At 39.8% G+C, this 24,029-nt stretch overlaps 2 protein-coding genes across 3 annotated transcripts in view; both read left to right on the top strand.

Annotated features, from left to right (window-relative positions):
• LOC121306486 (lysine-specific demethylase 6B-like) overlaps positions 1–24,029 on the top strand; it is a 665,627-nt gene that overhangs the window by 187,625 nt on the left and 453,973 nt on the right. The gene's annotated exons all lie outside the window — the stretch shown is intronic.
• On the top strand, positions 6,002–15,920 carry LOC121306497 (zinc finger protein 345-like). Of its 2 annotated transcripts, none has more exons than XM_041238236.1 (3): positions 6,002–6,378; positions 12,582–13,056; positions 14,014–15,920. In XM_041238236.1, exons 2-3 carry the CDS (start codon positions 12,609–12,611, stop codon positions 15,324–15,326), a joined length of 1,761 nt encoding a protein of 586 aa, XP_041094170.1. In that variant the 5' UTR covers positions 6,002–6,378; positions 12,582–12,608; the 3' UTR covers positions 15,327–15,920. The 2 variants fall into 2 exon arrangements, with proteins under 2 accessions (XP_041094170.1, XP_041094169.1); XM_041238235.1 differs by having other exon boundaries at positions 6,003–6,378; positions 12,579–13,056.

Raw genomic sequence — 24,029 nt, 5'->3', positions numbered from 1 at the left:
AGCAGAACAACGCAGTTAAACGAGGCAGTCTTCCCATCGACAGCGAGTGGAAGCGACAGCGAGTGGGAGAAGTACAGGCGTGGAAAAGTACAGAGCAGTTTCGAAGCAGTTTGAAAGCAGGTTGACAGCTGCAGAAGAAACTAAACTTCAAAAAAAAAAACTCAACATGGTCTTCAAGCCTGTAATCTGTGACACCTGCTTGATGTGGGAAATCCGAGAAAACCCAGCGGAGCTAAACCAAGTGTGCGTAAAGTGCAGCGCGATCCAGGGTTTGCATAAACTAGTAAGTATGCTAGAAATGGAGCTGGAAGAAGTGAGACAGCAACAGGATCTTGAGGAACTGGCACACCCACAATTCATGGAAGTCTGCATCACCCCTAACAGACTGAAATCCACCAGGGAGATAGAAGGTCAGAACAGCTGGGTTCAGGTAGGCAGAAGCAGGGAAAAAAAGAAACTTCGTCAAACACAACCACCAGAAATCAAAACAACCAACAGATTTGAGTCACTTCAGAATTGTGATGAGCAGAACCAACAACAAGAGAATGAAAGGAACAACATCCAGGACCCTATTGACAGTGGTGACCAGACAGCAAAAAGAAGGGAGGTCATGATTGTTGGGGACTCCATATTGAGAAACACAGCAAGTTCAGTTCGCAGTTTGGACCCCCTTACTACAACAGTGTGCTGCCTTCCGGGAGCCTCGGTCAAGCACATCACTGAGAACGTGGACAGGCTCCTAGAACGAACAGGAGACGACCCGGTAGTAGTCGTCCACATCGGTACAAACAACATTGGAAGAGACAGACCAAAATCCCTGCAAAATAAATTCAGAGAGCTAGGAAGGAAATTAAAAGAGAAAACCAAAACTGTGGTATTTTCTGGTATACTACCCGCACCTTGCAAAGGACCATATGGACAGCTGGAAATAATTAATCAAAACGAATGGCTGAAGACGTGGTGCACACGGGAAGGCTTCACCTATCTTGATCATTGGACCACATTCTACAACGAGGACTATCTGTATAGACGGGATGGACTGCATTTAAATAACAAGGGAACTAGTCTACTTGGAGAAAAGATCCTCGAGCAGGTTCGGAAGCATTTAAACTAGAAAGGAAGGGGGGAGAAATCAACAAAAAAAACAGAAGGGAGACCGCATCAAAACAAGAACAACAACTCAGGTAAGACAACCATTAAATGTATTTATCTAAATGCTAGAAGTATCAGAAACAAAATTCTAGAACTTGAAGCTACTGCACTAACAAGTAACTATGATGTGATAGGCGTTACAGAAACGTGGTTGTCTGAGAGTGATGTGGACGAATACAATATTTGTGGGTATACATTTTATAGGAAAGACAGGCAGGGCAGAAAAGGAGGAGGGGTAGCGCTATACATAAGAAACAGTCTTGAAGCCCAGGTGTTAAACCTGGACAAAGAAAATAAAACCGAATCAATATGGGTCAGAATAACAGACAAAAATTCAAAAGGCATAATAATAGGAGCATGCTATAGACCGCCAGATTCAGACGGTGAGCACAATAATCTGTTATACAATGACATTAGAAATGTGTGTAGCAAAGGAGAAGCCATACTAATGGGGGATTTCAACTTCCCCCAAATAAAATGGGAAAACCCGGTGGGTAGCGCGAAGGATGAAATAGAAATGGTGGAAATGACAAATGACTGCTTCCTAACACAATTTGTCAAGGCACCCACTAGAGGGGAGGCATGCCTTGATTTAGTCTTTTCAAATAACGAAGATAGAATAACTAAAACAGAGGTCAGAGAACCACTGGCAAACTCAGACCACAACATGGTCTCATTTGAAGTGTTTTTTAAATCCCCAAAAGTAAAGACTAAAGTTAAGGTTTACAATTTTAGAAAAGCAAACTATGAAGGTATGAAACAGAGACTAACAGAAGTAGATTGGAGTAAAATAGAGAAAACACCCACAGAAGAAGGATGGTTGTTCTTCAAAAATGTAGTACTAGAGGCGCAAAACAATTACATCCCTAAAGTAGACAAATCTAAATGTAAAACTAAATTGCCAAAATGGTTTAATAGATCAATTAAAAAAAAATTCAGCGAAAAAAGGCACTTTACAGAGCATTAAAAAAGGACCAAAAAGAAAGTACGCAGAAAGAGTACACGGAACTGCAAACGCAAGTCAAAAAGGAAGTTAGAAAGGCCAAGAGAGAAATAGAAATGAACATTGCTAAGGGAGCTAAAACCAATTCCAAAATGTTTTTCCAATATTACAACAGCAAGAGAACATTCAAAGAGGAGATTAAATGTTTAAGAGATACAAATGGCAAAATCGTAGAGGAAGAAAAAAAAAATAGCAAATATGTTAAATGATTACTTTTCACAAGTTTTTACAAAGGAAGATACTGACAACATGCCCCACATGTCATCCAGTTCCTATCCAGTTTTAAATAACTTTAGCATAACTGAGGCAGAAGTGTTAAAGGGACTAGGAGCTCTTAAAATAAACAAATCCCCTGGGCCGGATGAGATCCTCCCAGTAGTACTCAAAGAAATGAAAGAAGTAATTTACAAACCGCTAACCAAGATCATGCAGCAGTCTCTTGACACAGGGGTGGTACCGACAGACTGGAAAATTGCAAACGTAATACCGATCCACAAAAAGGGAAACAAAACTGAACCAGGTAACTACAGACCAGTAAGCCTGACTTCTATTATATGCAAACTTATGGAAACTATAATAAGAGCCAAAATGGAAAATTACCTATATGGTAACAGGGTCCTGGGAGACAGTCAACATGGTTTTAGGAAAGGGAGATCGTGCCTAACTAACTTGCTTGATTTTTTTGAGGATGCAACATCGATAATGGATAATTGCAAAGCATATGACATGGTTTATTTAGATTTCCAGAAAGCTTTTGACAAAGTCCCGCACAAAAGATTAATTCTCAAACTGAACGCAGTTGGGATTCAAGGAAACACATGGGAGTGGTTAACATGTAGAAAACAGAAAGTACTGATTAGAGGAAAAACCTCAGAATGGAGTGTGGTAACCAGTGGTGTACCACAGGGATCAGTATTAGGTCCTCTGCTATTCCTAATCTACATTAATGATTTAGATTCTGGTATAGTAAGCAAACTTGTTAAATTTGCAGATGACACAAAAGTAGGAGGAGTGGCAAACACTGTTGCAGCAGCAAAGGTCATTCAAAATGATCTAGACAAGATTCAGAACTGGGCAGACACATGGCAAATGACATTTAATAGAGAAAAGTGTAAGGTACTGCACGCAGGAAATAAAAATGTACATTATAAATATCATATGGGAGATACTGAAATTGGAGAAGGAATCTATGAAAAAGATCTAGGAGTTTTTGTTGACTCAGAAATGTCTTCATCTAGACAATGTGGGGAAGCTAGAAAAAAGGCTAACAAGATGCTCGGATACTTTGCAAAAAGTGTTGAATTTAAATCAAGGGAAGTAATGTTAAAACTGTACAATGCACTAGTAAGACCTCATCTTGAATATTGTGTGCAGTTCTGGTCACCTTGCTATAAAAAAGATATTGCTGCTCTAGAAAGAGTGCAAAGAAGAGCGACCAGAATTATTCCGGGCTTAAAAGGCATGTCATATGCAGACAGGCTAAAAGAATTGAATCTGTTCAGTCTTGAACAAAGAAGACTACGTGGCAACCTAATTCAAGCATTCAAAATTCTAAAAGGTATTGACAGTGTCGACCCAAGGGACTTTTTCAGCCTGAAAAAAGAAACAAGGACCAGGGGTCACAAATGGAGTTTAGAAAAAGGGGCATTCAGAACAGAAAATAGGAGACACTTTTTTACACAGAGAATTGTGAGGGTCTGGAATCAACTCCCCAGTAATGTTGTTGAAGCTGACACCCTGGGATCCTTCAAGAAGCTGCTTGATGAGATTTTGGGATCAATAAGCTACTAACAACCAAACGAGCAAGATGGGCCGAATGGCCTCCTCTCGTTTGTAAACTTTCTTATGTTCTTATGTTCTAATACTTCTGAATTAAAACTCCATGACTTTTATAGAGTTGGAGTCATAAATATTGGTACCCTGTGCCTTAACTCAGTTAATTCACCAGATTTATAACTACTGCTTTGTAAGACGAATGAGTGTTCAACACATACACACACACACACGTATAGAAAAAGGCAAAGTAGGTACACAAAAATGAGATTATCATCTCAGGACGACCAAGACTACAAGTTCTTCAGCTGGGAGGAAAATGCAGAGAGTAAGATATATATATATATATATATATATATATATATATATATATATATATATATATATATATATATAAAATGCTTGCCACACAGGCTCTCACGGGTTCTTCTCCCTTCTGAATCACGACCCAACACACAGGATTGTACTGAAACAGTGCTCACATGCACTTTTAATAAACACAAAATGAAATAAACACAAAACAAACACCTAGCTCCTATTTGGAGCACTCACTAAACATAAACAGGAACCTAACTATCACGCAGGACGGCTAAACCGTTTACCTGCCACAAACATTGAAAAACACATCCTCACACAATACCTCAATACGACTGCTCACTCACACAGTCGGGCTCTTCTCTCAGCAGCAGCCTGGAACAGACTGGCTGCCTCTCTTAAATACCCTGCACCTGGCTCTAATTTACAATTACCACCAGGTGCAGGGGGTAATTAAACAATAAAGCAATTACACAATTAAACCCCATGACACCCAAATGAGCAATCTCACATGGTTTTAGCAGGGAAGGATTTTAACCCCCTCCCTGCTATCTCACTATATATATATATATATATATATATATATATATATATATATATATATATATATATATATATATATATATAACACACACACACACACACACAGGGGTTAAATGATTACAAAAAAAATTTATTTGAGGATATTTCAGACAAAAGCAAGTTTTCAGCTGTGTAGCAAGTTTTTGACGACTGCACTGCTTACTTTTCTTTCTATACAGCTGAATTTTGTCAGAAACGTCCTGAAATAAATATTTTTTAAATCATTTAAATCTTCTGTGTACATAAAAAAAAAAAAAAAAAAAAAAAAACAGCCAAAAAAAAAAAAAAAACTTGTACAATGCAACACTTATGCAAACACATTATTTGTGTTTGAAATATATACATATATACATACACACACACACACACACACACACACGTGTAGTGGTGGAGGAGAAAATCTGTAGTACAGGAGGGTGCTGCAGGACTACATTCCCCAGAACACCACGGGAGTGAGCCAGGATGTTGGTTCACCTGGCTCGAATTTGTATGCCTGTGATTAGCAGGCAAGTATTTAAACAGGACAAAAAGTTGAGGTCTGACCCAGGCTTGGTTTTTGGGATGTGACGGCATAACAGTCTCGCGTTTTAATTGGTCCATGTCTGTCACATGAATATCAATCAAAATGTGACTCTGTTATGCGGTTCCATCCCAAAAACCGGGCCTGGGTCACACCGCAAACAGTCTGGTCGGGGCGGTCTGTGTAAATGCTGGAGTACTGTGCGCACCATTATACTGAATTTGCACAAGAAGCTGTGAGACCGTGTTTTGGCAAACGGGAAAGGGCTTCGCCGCCCGCTTGTATGGTTTGGGGATTTAAAAAACGTTTAGTTTAGTACTGTATTGTTCCATTTATTCCTGTAAATATTCAAAAGCAACGCAAACGCTATTAAACCTGCAGCTGTTGTTATTAAGCCTCAGCCTGAAGGCTTTGTTATAATTTTTGTTTTTTTTCTAAAACCACAAACTATGGGTCACCCATGTCGTGTCTCTTCCTTGTAAACTGTTGGTGCATTTACTTTATTTCTTATATTTGCTTGGTTCTGTATTTCTATATAATGTACCTGCATCCCACACATACGCCATTATTTATTTGTAATGCAAAATATACCATACAGCAAGGTTGCTATCATTGCACATTATATATATACACACACACACACACACACACACACACAACGTTGCATAGTTTCCCAGGCGTCAACCAAACTTTATTTTAAAACAATGTAACTTCTTGTTATCGCCCACATCTTTCAAACTGGGGGACAAGGACTTTTTTAAATAAATAATTCCCAGTGGGGGTGGTTGTGCTTGTTCCCATGCTGTTTGGAAAGCGGTGGCGTATCCCTGCGTCTGTTGCTGCAGAATGCAACCCTGTCGTGTGACTAAGTCAGGTGACGAGAGCTCCAGTGGCGTATTAAAAGCCAGCCTGCTGGCATTGAAGACATAGCGTGGCGTCATTGATCAAGCCGCTTAAGGAAGAACAAAACTATATCAAAGTGTATATTTAAATTGTTTCACACCAGTCTGCAAGGCGCGGGCGATAAAAGAAGGTAAGTTGCATTTTTTTTTAAGAGTGGTTTAGTTTGGGACGCACTGGTGACAGATCCAGACTGGTTGCATTTTTGTTCCAGTCGTTTGCCCCAGCACGGGTCTGTGATGATCGCGCTGTATATAGGGGGAGCGGCAGTCGTGGATAGACATCGGGGGGTTATGCTGTGTCTTTTTATTAGTTAGTTCAATTTTAAATGTTTGGAATTCCTCATTTGCTTTTCTCATTTGGGTGTGTGATGAGCAGGGATCGTATGATTTCCGGAATTAAAATAAAAAAGATAATAAAAAGCTAGAAATGAGTTTCTCCTGCCACGTAAGACACACAAGCAGTACTATTGAATAACAGTTAAATCAGGAAGTGTTTATTGTTGTTTGTTACATTTGTTGCGTCTCTGTTGTATTTTAGTGTATAACTTTAATTCTTGAACTGTAACCTTGTATTACAGTGTAACACGTGTAAGTCGCTTTGGATAAACGCGTCTGCTAAACAAACACACATTGTTGCAGTTTCAAATTGTAAGCAAGTTACAAGCTTACCAGCGCCATTAATCAATAAAACGTTTTGTTTGTTTGTTTGTTTTTTTAACTTCAGATATTACAAATAGTTCTATGTTAAAAAAATAAATATCATGTTCGTTTAACCCCGAGCTCGTGTTAAAGTAGACATGCAGCATTCCAGCTGCAATCGGTCTGCCTTTGGAATGGCAGACCCTCCCTAATGTGCTTGCTGAAAGAAATCTCGAACTGCCGGTTCATGTTGGTTTTTAAACCCGGTCCACACCCGAGCCATCAGCTGCGCAACAAGCCGCTCTCGAAATTGCACAACTCGGTCGCCTGCAACTGTTTTGTCCACACTTGAATAGCGAGTTGCGCAGCAAAGGTTGCGCTTTCTGGCAATTACTGTGACCCTGCTGGGGCTGTGGGTTCTTTCTTCAAGTCTGTTACTAGCTTTATTAAACGAGGCTTCACTCATTACCGATGAAGAACGAGCTGTTGTAGTTGAAGCTGGGATTATGTCAGGGGAATTTGTAATAAAAACCACAGAGGAAGGAGGAAATGGCGGTCCTCATAATAACCACAAAGTTACAACGAAGTAACACAAGCAATCGTTAAATACCATAAACAACACTACATTTCTGTAATTTGAGCCGATGTACTTTATTGCTGTCAGTGCAGTCCTTCGCAAGATGAAAAGTGTTTGTTTTAACACGTTTTATATAATTGTATAAACGAGGATAACGACAGGTAACTTAATGAATGTGTTTTATATTTATATATAATATCTGTACAACACAGGTGATGGAAATAAGCAGTGCGTGTATGCCGCCCCCACCCCATCCACGATACACAGGGGTGGTTATAAATCTAAATTGTACAGCTTTAAGTTCGGCAAAATATGCTTCGAATGAGACCTGAAACCAAGTCCTGTTGCGAGTGACTCTGCAGCAGCAGCTGTTGATGGAGAGTCACCCCTAATGTCTGTAAGTCGCTTTGGATAAAAGCGACTGCGAAATTATTATGAGTATTAAAATAGAGGTTTCACATAGCAAAGTAACAAAAACAAAAAATTGAAAGGGGAAAATTATGTGAATCAGCAAATAAGTAACTCAATTTGCCCCAAAAAAGTCGGACAGAAAAGAAGTTAAAACGGAGCCAACCGTGTCAAAGAAAGTATCTTCTTGCAAAATCTTACTGCTGATGGTACAGAAGTATCTGTGTCTTTTATAGCGAATAGCTGAACCACGACAGTGTGTGTGGTAAGACAGTTCTTAACGCACGCCTTGGGTGCGTTGTGTGGCACAAGGACGCAGGCAGAGTGCCTTCAATCACCCAGGAAGGGTGGTAAGAATTGTCTTACTGCACGCCCTGGAGTTGGGTATTTCGCTTATAAAATGGCTACATTTTTTTAAATAATTGTGCAAACTAGCTTTTTAAAGGAAAAAAAATAAGAAATGTATTATGTATCCTTCCACTGAGAAGCACTCCCTGTATGTTGAAATGTTTACCTACAGAAGCGCTGTTTAGAATAGATAACTATTAGTATTAAGTAGTATTAATAGATCAGGTAAGTTGGTCTATGATGTCATAGCTGTGAGGTAAGACAATTATTACCACACAGTCATGTGATCTTGTTCAGCCAATCACAGCACTTAATTTATTCAAGCCATTTTATAAATCGTAATTAAACCCCATATGTGGCAGAGCACAGCTCTGTTCTTTAGAAATTGGCAGGGATGGGGTTAAATTCCCCTACCTGCCTGGGTTCATTGTGTTCAGGTGGCTGGGGTTGATTAGATGATTAGTTTAATTAACGATCAATCAGCACCCAGCCACCTGACATAAAAGGAGGCCTCTGCTTCCCATTAAAGGAGGGAGCTGAGGAAGCAGGTTGGTGGTTTGTTGTGGTATTTTTGAAAGTTTGAAAGTTTGAAATCCGGTGAAGGCATTGCCCAGCCTGGAAACCTTTATTTTTGTGAATTTTGTTTTTTGTTTTATTTGTGTTTAAAGATTTTTTGTTTTGCCCTTGTGCACCTGTATTTTTGTTTATTTATAATAAAATTAGTGGGTTTTTTTTTATTTTATTAACTGCAGACTGTTTCTGGGCCTCTATCCACTTGCCAGCCTGCCACACCATATTACCCCTAGCTCTTATTATTTTGTAATATTATTGAAAACCGCAAACCTAATTTGAACAGATTGTAACACGCGTGCAACAGACAGTGCCGTTGCTTTAATGCGTATTAATAATGTTTGTTAATATACTTTTATAAGGATGAAGAAATCTGACAGCCAATGGACCCTTAAACTTAGCAGCATTACTGTAGTGCAGCTAAATAGAGATACAAAAAATAAATTATTCTTTAAGCAAAAATAATTATTCTTTAAGCAGTCGGCAAAAAGCCTGAAATGGATTTCTGTAAAATAAGCAACCGTACGCAGGCAGTCGCATGAAAGGAGCGCGACGCGGTATCAGTCCTTCAGTCCGCTCCGATCCAAGTAATTCCAGGCCCATGTTTTCAAGTTCTCCCCAGCTTGAACCTCACACAATCCAGCTGTATTTCCTACATGATTAAAAATAATAATAATAGTGATATAATCTGAGGAGACAATGGCAAACGTGTGTCCTGACAAACCATGTGTGCGTAAAGGAATCGGTTACCTACATTACACACAAGAGCCGTGTGTGTGTGTAATTATATATGGCAAAAACTTCGTTAAGATTTGGTTGAAATCTGTAGGTTTCCCGTCACACTTGACATCATCAATGACATCTCAATTGCATCACTAAGCACATGACAAATTTTTCCCAAAGACTGGCCATACGGATTTAACACTGGGAAATGATAGTCCTTGTGAGTGGTAACTGCATTAGCATTCCCCCAGTGTTTGCTGTCAGTGTGTGCTTTAACAAACAGCAGAATGCCTGGTACTCGTGCTGAGGTATGTAGAGGAATATTACATTTGAGGAAAGGAGTACCTGAAAACAAATGGGACATGCAACATGTCAGACCCTACATGTATGTTGACACTTTCCATTATAGTTTGCACTGTATGGTATACTGTTGATACATGTATGCTGTGGTACACAAAGCAGTCTGCAATTGTACCTAAACATTTTAATGTCATAATTGGCTTCCAGCATAAGTGTGTTAGCAGGCATTCATAGTGAACTGTAAAGTTTGAAAGAAGAATGGTTCATCCCAGTGCAAGCACACACACACACTGCAGAAAATGCAGAGACTCTTTCTGCCACCCGAAACAGCGCATTTAATACAAGAAATCAGATGTTGCAGATTCCAGATACAGACAGTATTGATTGTATGAGTATTGCTGAGAGCGCTTGGAGAAATATGACTTGTTTAACATTAGTTCCAGTAATACCTGGCAGGTCCCTAATTAATTCTATAGCACTACTGTATTCTGAGTTTATTGGTTTTCCTAGACACTTAACACTGGTGAAATAGTTAGCTTGACAGCAAACATTGAGGGAATGCTAATGCAGTTACTGAACATGTTACCAGTCACAAGGACTAGTGTCAGAGTTTCGGGGAGAATTTGTCATGTGCTTAGTGATGTCATTGATGATGTTAAGGTTGCATGGCTAACCTCGCCCCACCCCCCAAAAAAAAAAAATTATTAATGCCGAGCTTGGTTCCTTAATTTGCTGTTCTTTATGAGATACAGATCAACTGTAAAACTGAGTGACCAGTTGCCAGCAACAATTCCCAAAAGTAGTAACTAGACATGCCGATTTGGATGAAGAACAATTAAATTAACCTGAAGATAGAAAAACAGAAAAAAACCCTCTGTCTTTACTCACTCACCCCGACTTTGTCACTTCAAATAAATGTCTTTTTTCAGCGGTTTGTAAACGCTACGTTTCCTCATCTACGAAAGAAAAACTACTCAAACCAGACCTTTATAGAGCAAGTTAGTAGCTGTTGTTTTCACTCTGTTCTAGACGTGTACAGTTTCTTCAGCTCTGTTCTTGAAATTGGCTTTTTATGATTTACATAATTTAAGCCACAACAAGCTGCATGTTTAGCTTGTAGGTTTTTGTTTGCCTGACGGAATTCAGAATCTTTAGTGATATCAGTATTTTTTCTTCCAGGGGTGTTGCTGAAGGTAATGGCTAATCCAGTGCTCGAGTCCCCCCCGAAAAAGTGCTGGAGCACACTATCATTTCAACAAGAGTTCAAAGCTAATGTATTACTGAGCGTTCAGATATTTACAGAAACAGCGATACACGTGCATGTATTGCACTCTAAAGGTTATTAAACATGAGTATTTTTCTGATAGCCCCAGTGTTACACTGTATATAACATCACTCTGCACAGCACATCTGCACAGCGGTACTGAAGTGTTGTATACAAGTACATTACATGTAAAACTGATTCAGACAAGTGAAGCACTGTGTTTTTTCATTTGTATCACATGCATATCAGTTCACTGCTTTCATGTTTGTTTTAAACATTAAAAGGAAAAACTATAAACTGAATAAAGTACTGAAAACAAGATTGAACACGATTCTCCGAACAACAGGCTGTGTTTCGGTGTGCTGTTGGTTCCTCAGTTTTACACTTGCGTTTGTGAGGCTGTTTGCCCCCCAAAACAAAGAAACATAGTTTTTGACTTTCAAAGTTAAATCAGCATTAATACAGTATCACGTCTTTCTGAAGAGCTTGCCTGTACAAGTTTAAATTCCAAATGAAATTAACTGCAATTTGTAACTTGGGTTTCTTATCAATACATTCATATGTACGGTTTTAACTCCCTTCACACAAAGTAAAAGTTTTTACTTTAAAAAGTAAATAAACTGTTCAAAATTGAAGATTGCATAACATGCCTAGGCAAAGAATGCAGCTACTAACGATTCCTAGGCACGAAGCCCCGGACCCAGAAGCAGATAAGAACTGGAACTTGAAGCATACGTGGAAGCAAAATCAAGGGACTGGCAAACTAGGATAGAAACAAAATTGATATCCCTCTTCCCACAGTATATAATGAGCACAAGTTAAATACGTTAATATTCTTATTTGCTTTTGTAATTTCTATATATTGTGTATATAAGTCAGTGGTGAACCAAAATACTTTTCTTAACTTTAATAGTGTTTCAAACCTATATTAACTAAATAAAAGGTCTTCATGAATTTATATAATAGGCATGCACATACTGTACAGTGCTAGTGTACATACTGTAACAGTTACAGCCCTGCTGTTTCTATGTATTTGTTAATAAGTACAGTATTGTAGTACACATGTGGAAATTTAACTTACCTGTCAAAGTTGTTTTAGGCTTCTTGTTAATAACAGAAAAGGAAGACCGTATCCCACTATGCTTTTTATCAGACGTTACTATCCATGCTGTAGTGGGAAAGTTTGGAGTTGAACAGATTGATTGTTATTGTCTTTTCCAATGAGCACGCAGAGGCTACCATATTGACCTCCTCACTGAAGAAAATGTCCCCCTAAAATTTTGGGAGGGCGCCACATTGACCCTCAATCTGTAAGTCCTGAAGCAAACGCTGCTATTATAAACGTATTACAAGAACTGTTATGTCCCTTCAGTAGTAAAGCCACCCCTGTATCAAGGCCAGATTTTGCCGGTCCCTTGAGTGGCCTTATTAGCACTGTATGTAAATAAATCCATGTTTAAATAAATCCATCAATAAATAAATAGTTGACTTTTCTTTTTCAGCAGCTACTAAACAGAATCCCAAGTGTTGTCATGGACAGTGTGAAGATCGAATCTGTCCCAATTAAGGAAGAGTTCCCTGAACGTGGGCTGACCTCCCTCCCCATTAAACAGGAGCTCTGTGAGACTCGGTGTGACTGCTGTCAGATGGAGGTCTCTGGGATTAAAGCCGAGCACAATGAATTGAAGATCCCCAAGACAGAAGAACCCCTTCCTGTTAAACAAGAAGAGGAGAAGGTGCTGGAAATTAAACAGGAGCCCCTTGATGTAGAGTTTGACCACATGGAACCAGGGAAGGAGGAATCCGAGGACTTGAAACCAAACATCCCTGAGCTGGAGCCTGTACGCCTGCGGGAGTGTAGCGTGGTGCTGGAGAGAATCTGCGTGAGAGAGCGAGGCACTGGAGAGAAAGGCTGTCCTAACAGCACGCAAGGAGGTGGAAAGAAAGACGGGCGGTCATATTCAGAATGCAGTCTAGCGGGTGAGTGACTCCCAGTAGCTGTGACATTGTCATTCTAGATTGCATGATATCCACAGTGTGGTTGAGAGGGAGAGAGCATATAGATTAGATTACTAGATGTTTGTTTTTCCTGTACCCCTGCAACCATTTCAAGATAGGACTCACTGCTGGTGAACTTAAGATACAGATCTAATGTTGCCGTTGCTCTGGGGGGTGAAGGGGGTTTCTCTTTGTGTTGGGGTGGAATGGGATATTATACCAAGGGGGAGAAAAACGAAAGTGCTGTATATATCATTATAAATTCAGCTCAAAATCATGGATACGGTGGTAGCCAGAACCAGCTTTTACTGTCGCGAGACTGTCCCAGTGCGATAATGTAAAAATGTCCTGTTTTTTCTGACTACACTGAATCAGCTGCACTCCATTAGTCCTGCAAACAGGCGGCAAGAGAGCAGAAAATGCATTTAAAACAACAAAAAACGGGGAGCTCTGTGGATTTAAAGACTGTGCTTTAAAGACAGTCGTCGTTTTGTCAGAGCGCAGCTCAACTGCACATGGTTTGGAGTTCTGGTCTGATGTCAATGGATTGTTCATGCTTGCTCTAATTGTACTTATAAAGAACTGAAATCAATTTTCTAGATTGCTCCAGTAAAAACCCAGCTGTATAAATGGGTACTTGTTTGTAAAAATAGTGATGCAATTGTAACAATTGTAAGTCACCCTGGATAAGGGTGTCTGCCAAGAAATTAATAATAATAAAGTGGGCAAGTGCTTTCAACTTTCACCAGCATCAGTCTTTACTGACCTTTCCTTTTTCAGGCTTTTATGTTTAACTAAAAGTTTGTTTCTAAACTGTTGAAACCTACTGCAAGCCTCCACAGCTGAAATTCACATGCATTAATCCACTCCACCACCTAGCCACATGCCCTAAACCTACAAGCAGCCCTTCTTACTTTCTTTCGTGTTCATATTTTGCAGGTTCCAGTCCAGCAGCTAAAGCGAGGGCAGGCGGTAGAGAATATCCTGATTCTAGGAAAGATTTCAGCCAGTTAGGAAACTTTGAAATACACCAGCGTATTCACACAGGAGAGAAACCATATCGCTGTACTGACTGTGGGAAGAGTTTCAGACATTCAGGAGACCTGAAAACACACCAGCGTATTCACACGGGAGAGAAACCGTATCTCTGTACTGACTGTGGAAAGAGTTTCAGACATTCAGGAGTTCTGAAAATACACCAGCGAATTCACACAGGAGAGAAACCATATCGCTGCTCTGACTGTGGGAAGAGTTACAGTCGTTCAGAACACCTGAAAAAACACCAGCGCATTCACACAGGAGAGAAACCATATTGCTGCTCTGACTGTGGGAAGGGTTTCAATGACTCAGGAACTCTGAAAAAACACCAGCTTATTCACACAGGAAAGAAACCGTATTGCTGTTCTGAATGCGGAAAGAGTTTCGGTAACTCAGGAACACTGAAAACACACCAGCGAATTCACACAGGAGAAAAAGCATATTGCTGCTCTGATTGTGGGAAGTGTTTCAGGCAGTTAGAACACCTGAAAACACACCAGCGAATTCACACAGGAGAGAAGCCGTATCCCTGCTCTGACTGTGGGAAGAGTTTCAGAGAGTCAGGAGACCTGAGAAAACACCAGCGAATTCACACAGGAGAGAAACCGTATTGTTGCTCTGACTGTGGGAAGTGTTTCAGGCAGTCTGGAGAGCTGAAAACACACCAGCGAATTCACTCAGGACAGAAAACATATTGCTGCTCTGACTGTGGGAAGTGTTTCAGACAGTCAGAACACCTGAAGAAACACAAGCGAATTCACACAGGAGAGAAACCTTATTGCTGTTCTGACTGTGGGAAGTGTTTCAGAGAGTCAGGAGACCTGAAAAAACACCAGCGAACTCACACAGGAGAGAAACCGTATCGCTGCTCTGACTGTGGGAAGAGTTTCAGTCAGTCACACAGCCTTGTTTCACACCAGCGAATTCACACAGGAGAGAAACAGTGTTGCTGCTCCGACTGTGGGAAGAGTTTCAGAGATTCGGTAGGCCTGAAAATACACCAGCTGAAAATACACCAGCGAATTCACACAGGAGAGAAACCATTTCCCTGTACTGACTGTGGGAAGAGTTTCAGGCAGTCGGGAGATCTGAAAATACACCAGCGAATTCACACGGGAGAGAAACCATATCCCTGCTCTGTCTGTGGGAAGAGTTTCAGAAATTCAGGAAACCTGAAAAAACACCAGCGAATTCACAGAGGACAAAAATCTTAATGTGTGTTCAGTGGGACTTTTCACTGTGTAATACTCTTTTTATATCACTGTTAAGAGCAGGCATTTTAAATGGTAAAGATGCACTTGAGAAAGTGGGCGGTGATGTGAACATGTCTCTAGTTTAACTCAGTCAATGCAGTCAGTGCCTGGGAGCAGGAATGTGCAGAAAGGAGTCTATTCTGCAGCTTACCTGCTATATGAGTCAGGAGGAATCGATAACTCAGTGTGGTAAATTTCAGGGTTTAGCATTTAAACTTAATCTGAAAATAAATCAATTGATTGGAATGAGTATCCTGACCCGGTATATAGCATCCAGAGACGAGACTGCACTGTCATTACTGGGCAATGGGCTGGATGATTTGAAAATTTAATCCAGTTTCTAAAACTAATGCAAATTGATAGTGTCGCATGGCTGTATTATGAGACGAATCACTGAATACTGAGCCACATGTAGCTCTGCTCTGTGCATTGTCCATGCTTTTATTTTAGCTTGCTTTTAAACTGCACCAACTAACACAAGTGCAGCAAGCATGTGTACGGATCTTAGGTACAGAACAGGATACAGTTTTACACTGTGACAAATTACAAATGAAAATGTATCCTCAGTACCACTATTAATGGATTACCATTACAGAGCACAAAATAATATAGGTTAAAATGCAATATGGTAATAGAAATAAACGGGGGGGGGCGGACTTTTTGGAAAGGCTTTATGTACATTTTTAGTACAGGTAGATATATAACAGTGCTAGACCGGGACCTTGTTAAATTGTGTAATGAGGACGTTTGTGTAATCGTGACTTGACTACAATTAACCCTTAAGTGTGCTGATTTAACAATTGATTAATATATTTAACAAAATGATCAACTGCACCACTCTGCAGCTCCAAGATTTGTAAAAAAATGTGCATTAATACCTTCTTCCATTGCTTGTGGTTCTTCAACCCATAAAAATACAAGGTCTAGTCAAAAATTATAATGCACATATACACGGTACAAAGCAAAAATTGGTACACCTTCAAAAATATGAAAGAAGAAAGCCATGAGTTCCTAATGTATCATCCGATGTTATGGCCATTGAAGAGGGTTTTAGTTTTTACTGCTCTCTCTTGCGTTGCTGTGCTTGCATTCCCTTTGCAAAGAGCTTCAGTGACATATTAAAGGGGACCCTGCTGGCATTTAAGACCAAGCCAGTGTTGCCAGTTATAAATGGCTGATTTTTAATTTTGCAGTTACTTGACACACACATTCTCTCTCTCTCTCGCCATTCAACACACTCTCCATTCAGCATCAGTTCTCCACAACCTGCTCTGTTCATCTCTTCAAAGATGAAGAGGAGATTAAATGTTTAAGAGATACAAATGGCAAAATAGTAGATGAAGAAAAAAAAAATAGCAAATATGTTAAATGATTACTTTTCACAAGTTTTTACAAAGGAAGATACTGAAAACATGCCCCACATGTCATCCAGTTCCTATCCAGTTTTAAATAACTTTAGCATAACTGAGGCAGAAGTGTTAAAGGGACTAGGAGCTCTTAAAATAAACAAATCCCCTGGGCCGGATGAGATCCTCCCAGTAGTACTCAAAGAAATGAAAGAAGTAATTTACAAACCGCTAACCAAGATCATGCAGCAGTCTCTTGACACAGGGGTGGTACCGACAGACTGGAAAATTGCAAACGTAATACCGATCCACAAAAAGGGAAACAAAACTGAACCAGGTAATTACAGACCAGTAAGCCTGACTTCTATTATATGCAAACTTATGGAAACTATAATAAGATCCAAAATGGAAAATTACCTGTATGGTAATAGGGTACTGGGAGACAGTCAACATGGTTTTAGGAAAGGGAGATCGTGCCTAACTAACTTGCTTGATTTTTTTGAGGATGCAACATCGATAATGGATAATTGCAAAGCATATGACATGGTTTATTTAGATTTCCAGAAAGCTTTTGACAAAGTCCGGCACAAAAGATTAATTTTCAAACTGAACGCAGTTGGGATTCAAGGAAACACATGTACATGGATTAGGGAGTGGTTAACATGTAGAAAACAGAAAGTACTGATTAGAGAAAAAACCTCAGAATGGAGTGTGGTAACCAGCGGTGTACCACAGGGATCAGTATTAGGTCCTCTGCTATTCCTAATCTACATTAATGATTTAGATTCTGGTATAGTAAGCAAACTTGTTAAATTTGCAGATGACACAAAAATAGGAGGAGTGGCAAACACTGTTGCAGCAGCAAAGGTCATTCAAAATGATCTAGACAAGATTCAGAACTGGGCAGATACATGGCAAATGACATTTAATAGAGAAAAGTGTAAGGTACTGCACGCAGGAAATAAAAATGTACATTATAAATATCATATGGGAGATATTGAAATTGGAGAAGGAATCTATGAAAAAGACTTTGGAGTTTTTGTTGACTCAGAAATGTCTTCATCTAGACAATGTGGGGAAGCTATAAAAAAGGCTAACAAGATGCTTGGATACATTGTGAAAAGTGTTGAATTTAAATCAAGGGAAGTAATGTTAAAACTGTACAATGCATTAGTAAGACCTCATCTTGAATATTGTGTGCAGTTCTGGTCACCTCGCTATAAAAAAGATACTGCTGCTCTAGAAAGAGTGTAAAGAAGAGCGACCAGAATTATTCCGGGCTTAAAAGGCATGTCATATGCAGACAGGCTAAAAGAATTGAATCTGTTCAGTCTTGAACAAAGAAGACTACGTGGCGACCTAATTCAAGCATTCAAAATTCTAAAAGGTATTGACAGTGTCGACCCAAGGGACTTTTTCACTTATGTTCTTGCTATTCTCAAGCTAATACACTTCAAGGGTGAGATGCCTTTGAAAACTACATCATCTGAGGAACTTTTATTGGAACACAGCACGGCTTGTTGGAAAGGACAGCTTCATGATTCCATCTTGCTGGATGTCACTACAAGTTTCCAAAAAAGATAAACACACAGCCAGGTAAAACTAAACCTCATTCTTTGGACTTTCCAAAATCATCTTCACCATGAGGAGTCAAAACTTTACTCTGAGACTTTAACTTCTTTCTAAACCAAGTATGGTAAATCTGCATCTTTATTGCATTTCCATGGTGCATAAAAATTATAGGATTAATTTGTAAATGGTGCATGTTAAATTAATCCATCGTTTGAACCTGTCTTGGTAGAATATATTAATGCATTTTTAAATGTTTCGATATATTTAGAATTCTGATCAAATATGTGGTTTAATAAATTACAAAATGAGTTATTATAAATCCTATACTGATACTTTGAACCTACCTCATTTTGTAACATTGAAATAAACAAAAGTAATTTCTTGTAAACTGACTTGTCTGGTTTTATTTATGAATGTCAATCAGGCACTGTTGAGGTCTGGTCACACGGGTGACTTTTGTCGATGGCAGCAAGGGGACGAGAGCTGTGGCCGGCTTGTCACCACCCTGGTCCACACACCGGCGATGAGTCTCCCACTTAGGACGATTCAGATGACACAAGGGCAACGTTTTCAATACGAACCAATCAGATTAGACAGTAATGTCACATGATAATAAGGGTATAGGTTCTATTCAGACAGACAGCGTATATGGTATGTTCTGATTCCTCCTTTGCATCCAATTAATTATATGTAGTCTATAGATATGCAGTACGGTGTGTATGTGGATAAGTGAATGTTAATGTCCATGATTTACAATAACATGCTTAAGCGATAAATACAATCCTTACAATAATGAAACACCTGTAGCTTATTTAAAAAAAATAAATAAATAAATGTGTATGCAGTACACGTGTGTCATTCCTACATCAACCCCCAATCATAACGTCTTTCATTTTAACAGTAAACGAGTTTAAAAAAAAAATAAAAAATCATCTTGGGTCTACTTTCAAGCTGTCGAAATCCTAGAATTAAAAGTACAGTGTTGATAATGTTGTTCAGGTTAATGAATACAGATATATTTGTTTGGCATATTAAATATGTAGACCTCCTAACTAAATAATTGTGCTAATGTACACCTTATTATTTAATTAAGAAGGAACCGCAGGTTTGTTAATGTAATTAGTGCTTTTTAAAATGGTAGTCTTTCTTCGCAGCATGCTCATGTCTTGTGACAAAAGCATGCATTGTGATTGGCTTGCGTTAGTTGTTGCCAGCGTGTCGACTGCCTGTCTCTCGTGTGACCAGCACAAACTGCAAGGCAATACGTGTTCCTCTTTTTGCCGTCAACAAAAGTTGCCCGTGTGACCAGACCTTAAGAAATGTTACTAACTACTATAAAGTTATTAATGAGGAATATTTTTTAAAATATTAACAAATATACAACAAACACAAAAAAAGGATATATTGAAGTAAGTTAATCTTGGTATTTTAATTTAATTTATTTACATTAACTGATACAAGTGCGTGCGACAGGATGATTGAGTGGTGACGTCAACGACCAGAAAGTAAACTTAATATTAAATAATCAATATTCAGTTAAAATATATGCTACAATGTGTCAAGAAACACATCAAGGAACAAGAATGAACACAGCATTCTCTCCAGACTGTGTGTGTGTGTCTATGCCAGAGATAATTTGAAAATCAGTCCTGATAAAACCATATGGCTAAGCCTGTTGCATAAAGGTGTCTTACCTAAGACTGGTCTAACTAGCCAAGCCCGCAATGTATTCTAGGCGATTTAAAACAAATCAGCTGTCTGATGTATCTCCCAGAGCCTTCATTGTGGAGGTCTCCCTGCTGCTCTGTTGGTATATCATTGTGACGGAAAGATGAGTTCAGGTGATGAATCTTCCTCCCGACCTGTGAGGGCGATAAAGAACGAGAGGAGAAGCATCTGGAAGGGCTGGCCTGACAGTTCGTTTCCGGGTCAGGGAAGTGGGTCAGCCTGGAAAGAAGCGCGACTCTGTTGTAAGACCGTATTGATTTGAAAGGTAAACGAGAGGCAGCTGCAAGTAATAAGGCAGCTGCAACCGTTTACCTAGATATCATGCGGGATTACATATAGGGGCCAGGGTAACGCTGATCTTTTCCTTCGTTTGGAGGAAGAAGGAGCGAGAGTGGAACTTGCAGTGTTTTTGTGATTACTTGTTGTGTTTGTTTATTAACTGTCTGTGTTTGTTTCACTGTAGACCGAGCACTACTCCGGAGCTGTTGCAAAGGGTCAGCACTGTGATGTATTCACCACGCTCCCTCACGTCTGCACTCACCCAGCACTGGTGACCTGGGTTCATTTTTGTTCTGGACTGTGCCCTGTTTTTGTTATCTCCGTGCTTTACACATTGTTGTGTATCGCCGGGGATTTATTATTATTATTTTTTTTTTATTATCCGGTCACCAGACCTGGATTATAAATAAAAGCACCTTTTCACTGGAAACTGTTATCTGCATGCCACTCCTGCATCGCATCACCACTACACCTGTTCCCCTCCACTAGTCACTTTGCCACAATCATCCACTGAACTCAAAGGAGCTTCAGGTCCCTCTGGTCCCCGTGGGTCTAGGGGGGGCAGAGTTCCTGGACATTAATGAAGACAGTAGCTTACTATGCTGCTCTCGCAACATTAACCACACTGTAGAATTGATTTTATTGTATAGGATTTATTTTCTTGTTAGTTCACTATTCAGATGTGTGTTTAAAATATATATTGTTCCTGATCTTACATGAATTATAAAAACATGAAATAAGTAAGAAATGATATATGAAGATGTGTGCATCTCTAGACAAGGGTAACAGTAAGTTTAACTACAATCATTGAAAAAAGTTCAAAAGCTCTTTTCAATAACATTAAAAAAGGGATAACTGTCTTTTGATTAAAGAGAAATACATCTGTTGCAATTATATTAAACCGATCTTATTTTTAAGTAGGTTTAAACAATGCACAGTTGCAATCCAAGACAACTTTAATCCTAGATTGAAGTAAGGGAAAGAAATACTATTACTGCAATATACTGATTTGCAAAATCCAGCTGTTACCTTGCTATGTTACGCAGAACAACAGCAGCACAAATAACGCTATAAACTCGGTCAGGAGCCCTCCTCAGTTCTCCATGAAGACCATGGAACCTTCTTTTCGATACACCAAAGAATCTTCCAGTCACATTGCTCGTTTTTATATGTGAGACATTGTAACCCACAGGATCTTCACTTGCTGGATTGAGCAATGGTGTAAGTAGCCAAGGCTTTGGTTAATATCCATTAAAACTCATTTGCAGAATGAGTTTTATTTTTTAGGTGAGTCCCATCAATTGCTCCTACAACATTTGAAAAACCAACAATGGCAAAAAAAAAGAAAAAATAATCAGCTTTCATTTTGTTTAGTGTAGACAACTCTCTGGAAAGGATGTTAATTTAGTTGCAAGTTCCTGAGAAACTCTATACACTAGCAGACAAACAATTCCCTACAGAATTTAAAAAAGACCCAGTTGCATAGAATCTCAGAGCCAAAGAAATCTGTAACACTTCAGGGACACCATGGTATCTACCTGTAGCAGGCCTCAGTTTGTCCTTTAATTCTTCAGATAATTTTATGATTATATTAGTAGATGTAACGTTTTGATTATCTCTGTCAGAAAACCCCCAGAGGAATTTTCCTATCTTTAAAAACTCTTTTTTTCAAAGACAATGTTTATAGAGCAACAACATACAATGACAAGCCATGATGTATCGAGAGGCTTAGAACCATCCTGCTGCCTTGATGAAGGTAACGTCTTGTTGCATTTTACATGTATGTTCACAAACTTGCATTACTGCTACGTCAAAGTAGGACGTCGCATTGCTCATCTAGCACAACAACACCCTTCAGCAGCAGAGTACAGGCGGTCGAGCCTACTGGAGATGAGACGGATGCAACGCCAGATACAACAGCAACAGGTCCTGTTCCAGCAGGCAGAGCATCGCCGTGAGCTTGAGGTGGATGACACAACAGCGGCAGCAAACATCAGGAAACCGTGGGGATGTTCTCTATGTTCCTGCAGAGCATTGCTGAGGATGCAACATAAAACACACCTAGTGTTGACGTTGGCACTTATCCAGTTGTTGCAGAAGCCAAGACGCCCCCTCCATCAGGGGACAATCTATGTGCTGTCGAGGTCGCCCTCCAAAGTGAGGCACCCGTCCCAGGGGAGACGGACGCACCTCACGACAGTAACGTATAAATAAATAATGTCAAAATACAATTACAAATGATCATATTGATTGTGTTTGATATTTAACCCAACTGTAAATCCAACAAAACTTAAAACAAAGAAAGGAGAGAATCTCTGACAGGACAAGCCTCCTCAGATCGCTGGTGTCCAATTGAAACTGGCAGCTGGGAAACCTTCCCTGTCTGTCTCACAGGCGTCAGCCACTGTTTCCTCAACACCTCATTTTGTTGTTGGCACGGGGTTGTGCAGGATTCAGCAGGCAGTGGCAAGTCTGGGAACAAACTCATGCTGCACTTCAGTCTGTTTCAGCAGTATCCACCACCTCCCTTTCAAGTGCCCCCTGGCAGTGTTTTTGTGACTGAATAGCCTATTCCCATTAAGAATACATTAATCCCTGAGAAATCCTAACCTGCGTAAGTCCGTGTTGACGGGTACACAATCCTGAAGCCCAGAACACCGCAGCATCATATGCAGACCCTGGCATGTCGCACTAGATGTCTCTAAAGCTTTCAAATAAAGTAGCAAGACATGTCAAAATGATTTAAATAGCTGTATTTTGGCACATTATGGATTTATGACTTTATAATGTCCTTTGCATAAAAAAGTCATAATATCCTGTATTCCTTACAGATATGTTGTCAAGACCTAATCATCCCTATTGCTAAGGGCCACCCGAACTTTTCACTGACGCAGAGCAATGCTTTTTTGCTTCAGTTACATCTGGCATACATACAGTATGTACGTGTTGCAGTGCCCCTGAGCGTGGGAGAAGACATGTAAATACATTAATGAACTGTGGATTTATGCACCCCAAACACATTGCCAACTACCCTGTAGTCAGCTGAGGATGCCAGCCTATGCAAAACGATTGCCATTGTTTTCTCCGCTGGCACAGGAGCCCACACGTAATTCCTTGCTGGCTGCATGTCCTCCTTTACCAGTTCCACTATAATGTGGAACGTGGCGCTCAATCCGCCCCAGATCTGTGAAAGAGTGATGCAGCACAACCGTCCTTTCACTAGCCGTTGTCATTAGATAACAAAAGGAATCACACAGCAGGCAGTGACTTAATCTGTGCAACCCCGTGCTCACATACCATTAAATACTTTAAATGCACGTGAAGTGAAGTGCAATCCCTCTGATCTCACTCTGCACACCGATCTACCCCTCTGATCTCACTGATCACACCTATCTACCCCTCTGATCTCTCTCTGCACACCGATCTACCCCTCTGATCTCACTGATCACGCTGATCTACCCCTCTGATCACACCGATCTACCCCTCTGATCACACTGATCACACTCTGCACACTGATCTCCCCCTCTGATCTCACTCACTGATTTACAGCAGCCTGGATACCGCACTGCATCACCAGCCATTTCCTGCCACCCCATGGCACTGTGCATTCTGCAAACTTACTTTCTTTTTTTCATCTGTTATTCAAGGCTTTGATATGTGCCTAAGTAAAGCATTTTTGTTTTTTATTTTTTAGTGGGTGATTGAAATGCATTTTCTAGTAAGCTGCAAGATTACTGCA

The sequence above is a fragment of the Polyodon spathula genome, chromosome 48, assembly GCF_017654505.1.
Source record: "Polyodon spathula isolate WHYD16114869_AA chromosome 48, ASM1765450v1, whole genome shotgun sequence".
Classification (NCBI taxonomy): domain Eukaryota; kingdom Metazoa; phylum Chordata; class Actinopteri; order Acipenseriformes; family Polyodontidae; genus Polyodon; species Polyodon spathula.
The sequence above is the reverse complement of the archived record's forward strand: the minus strand, read 5'-3'. Positions and strand labels throughout refer to the sequence as shown.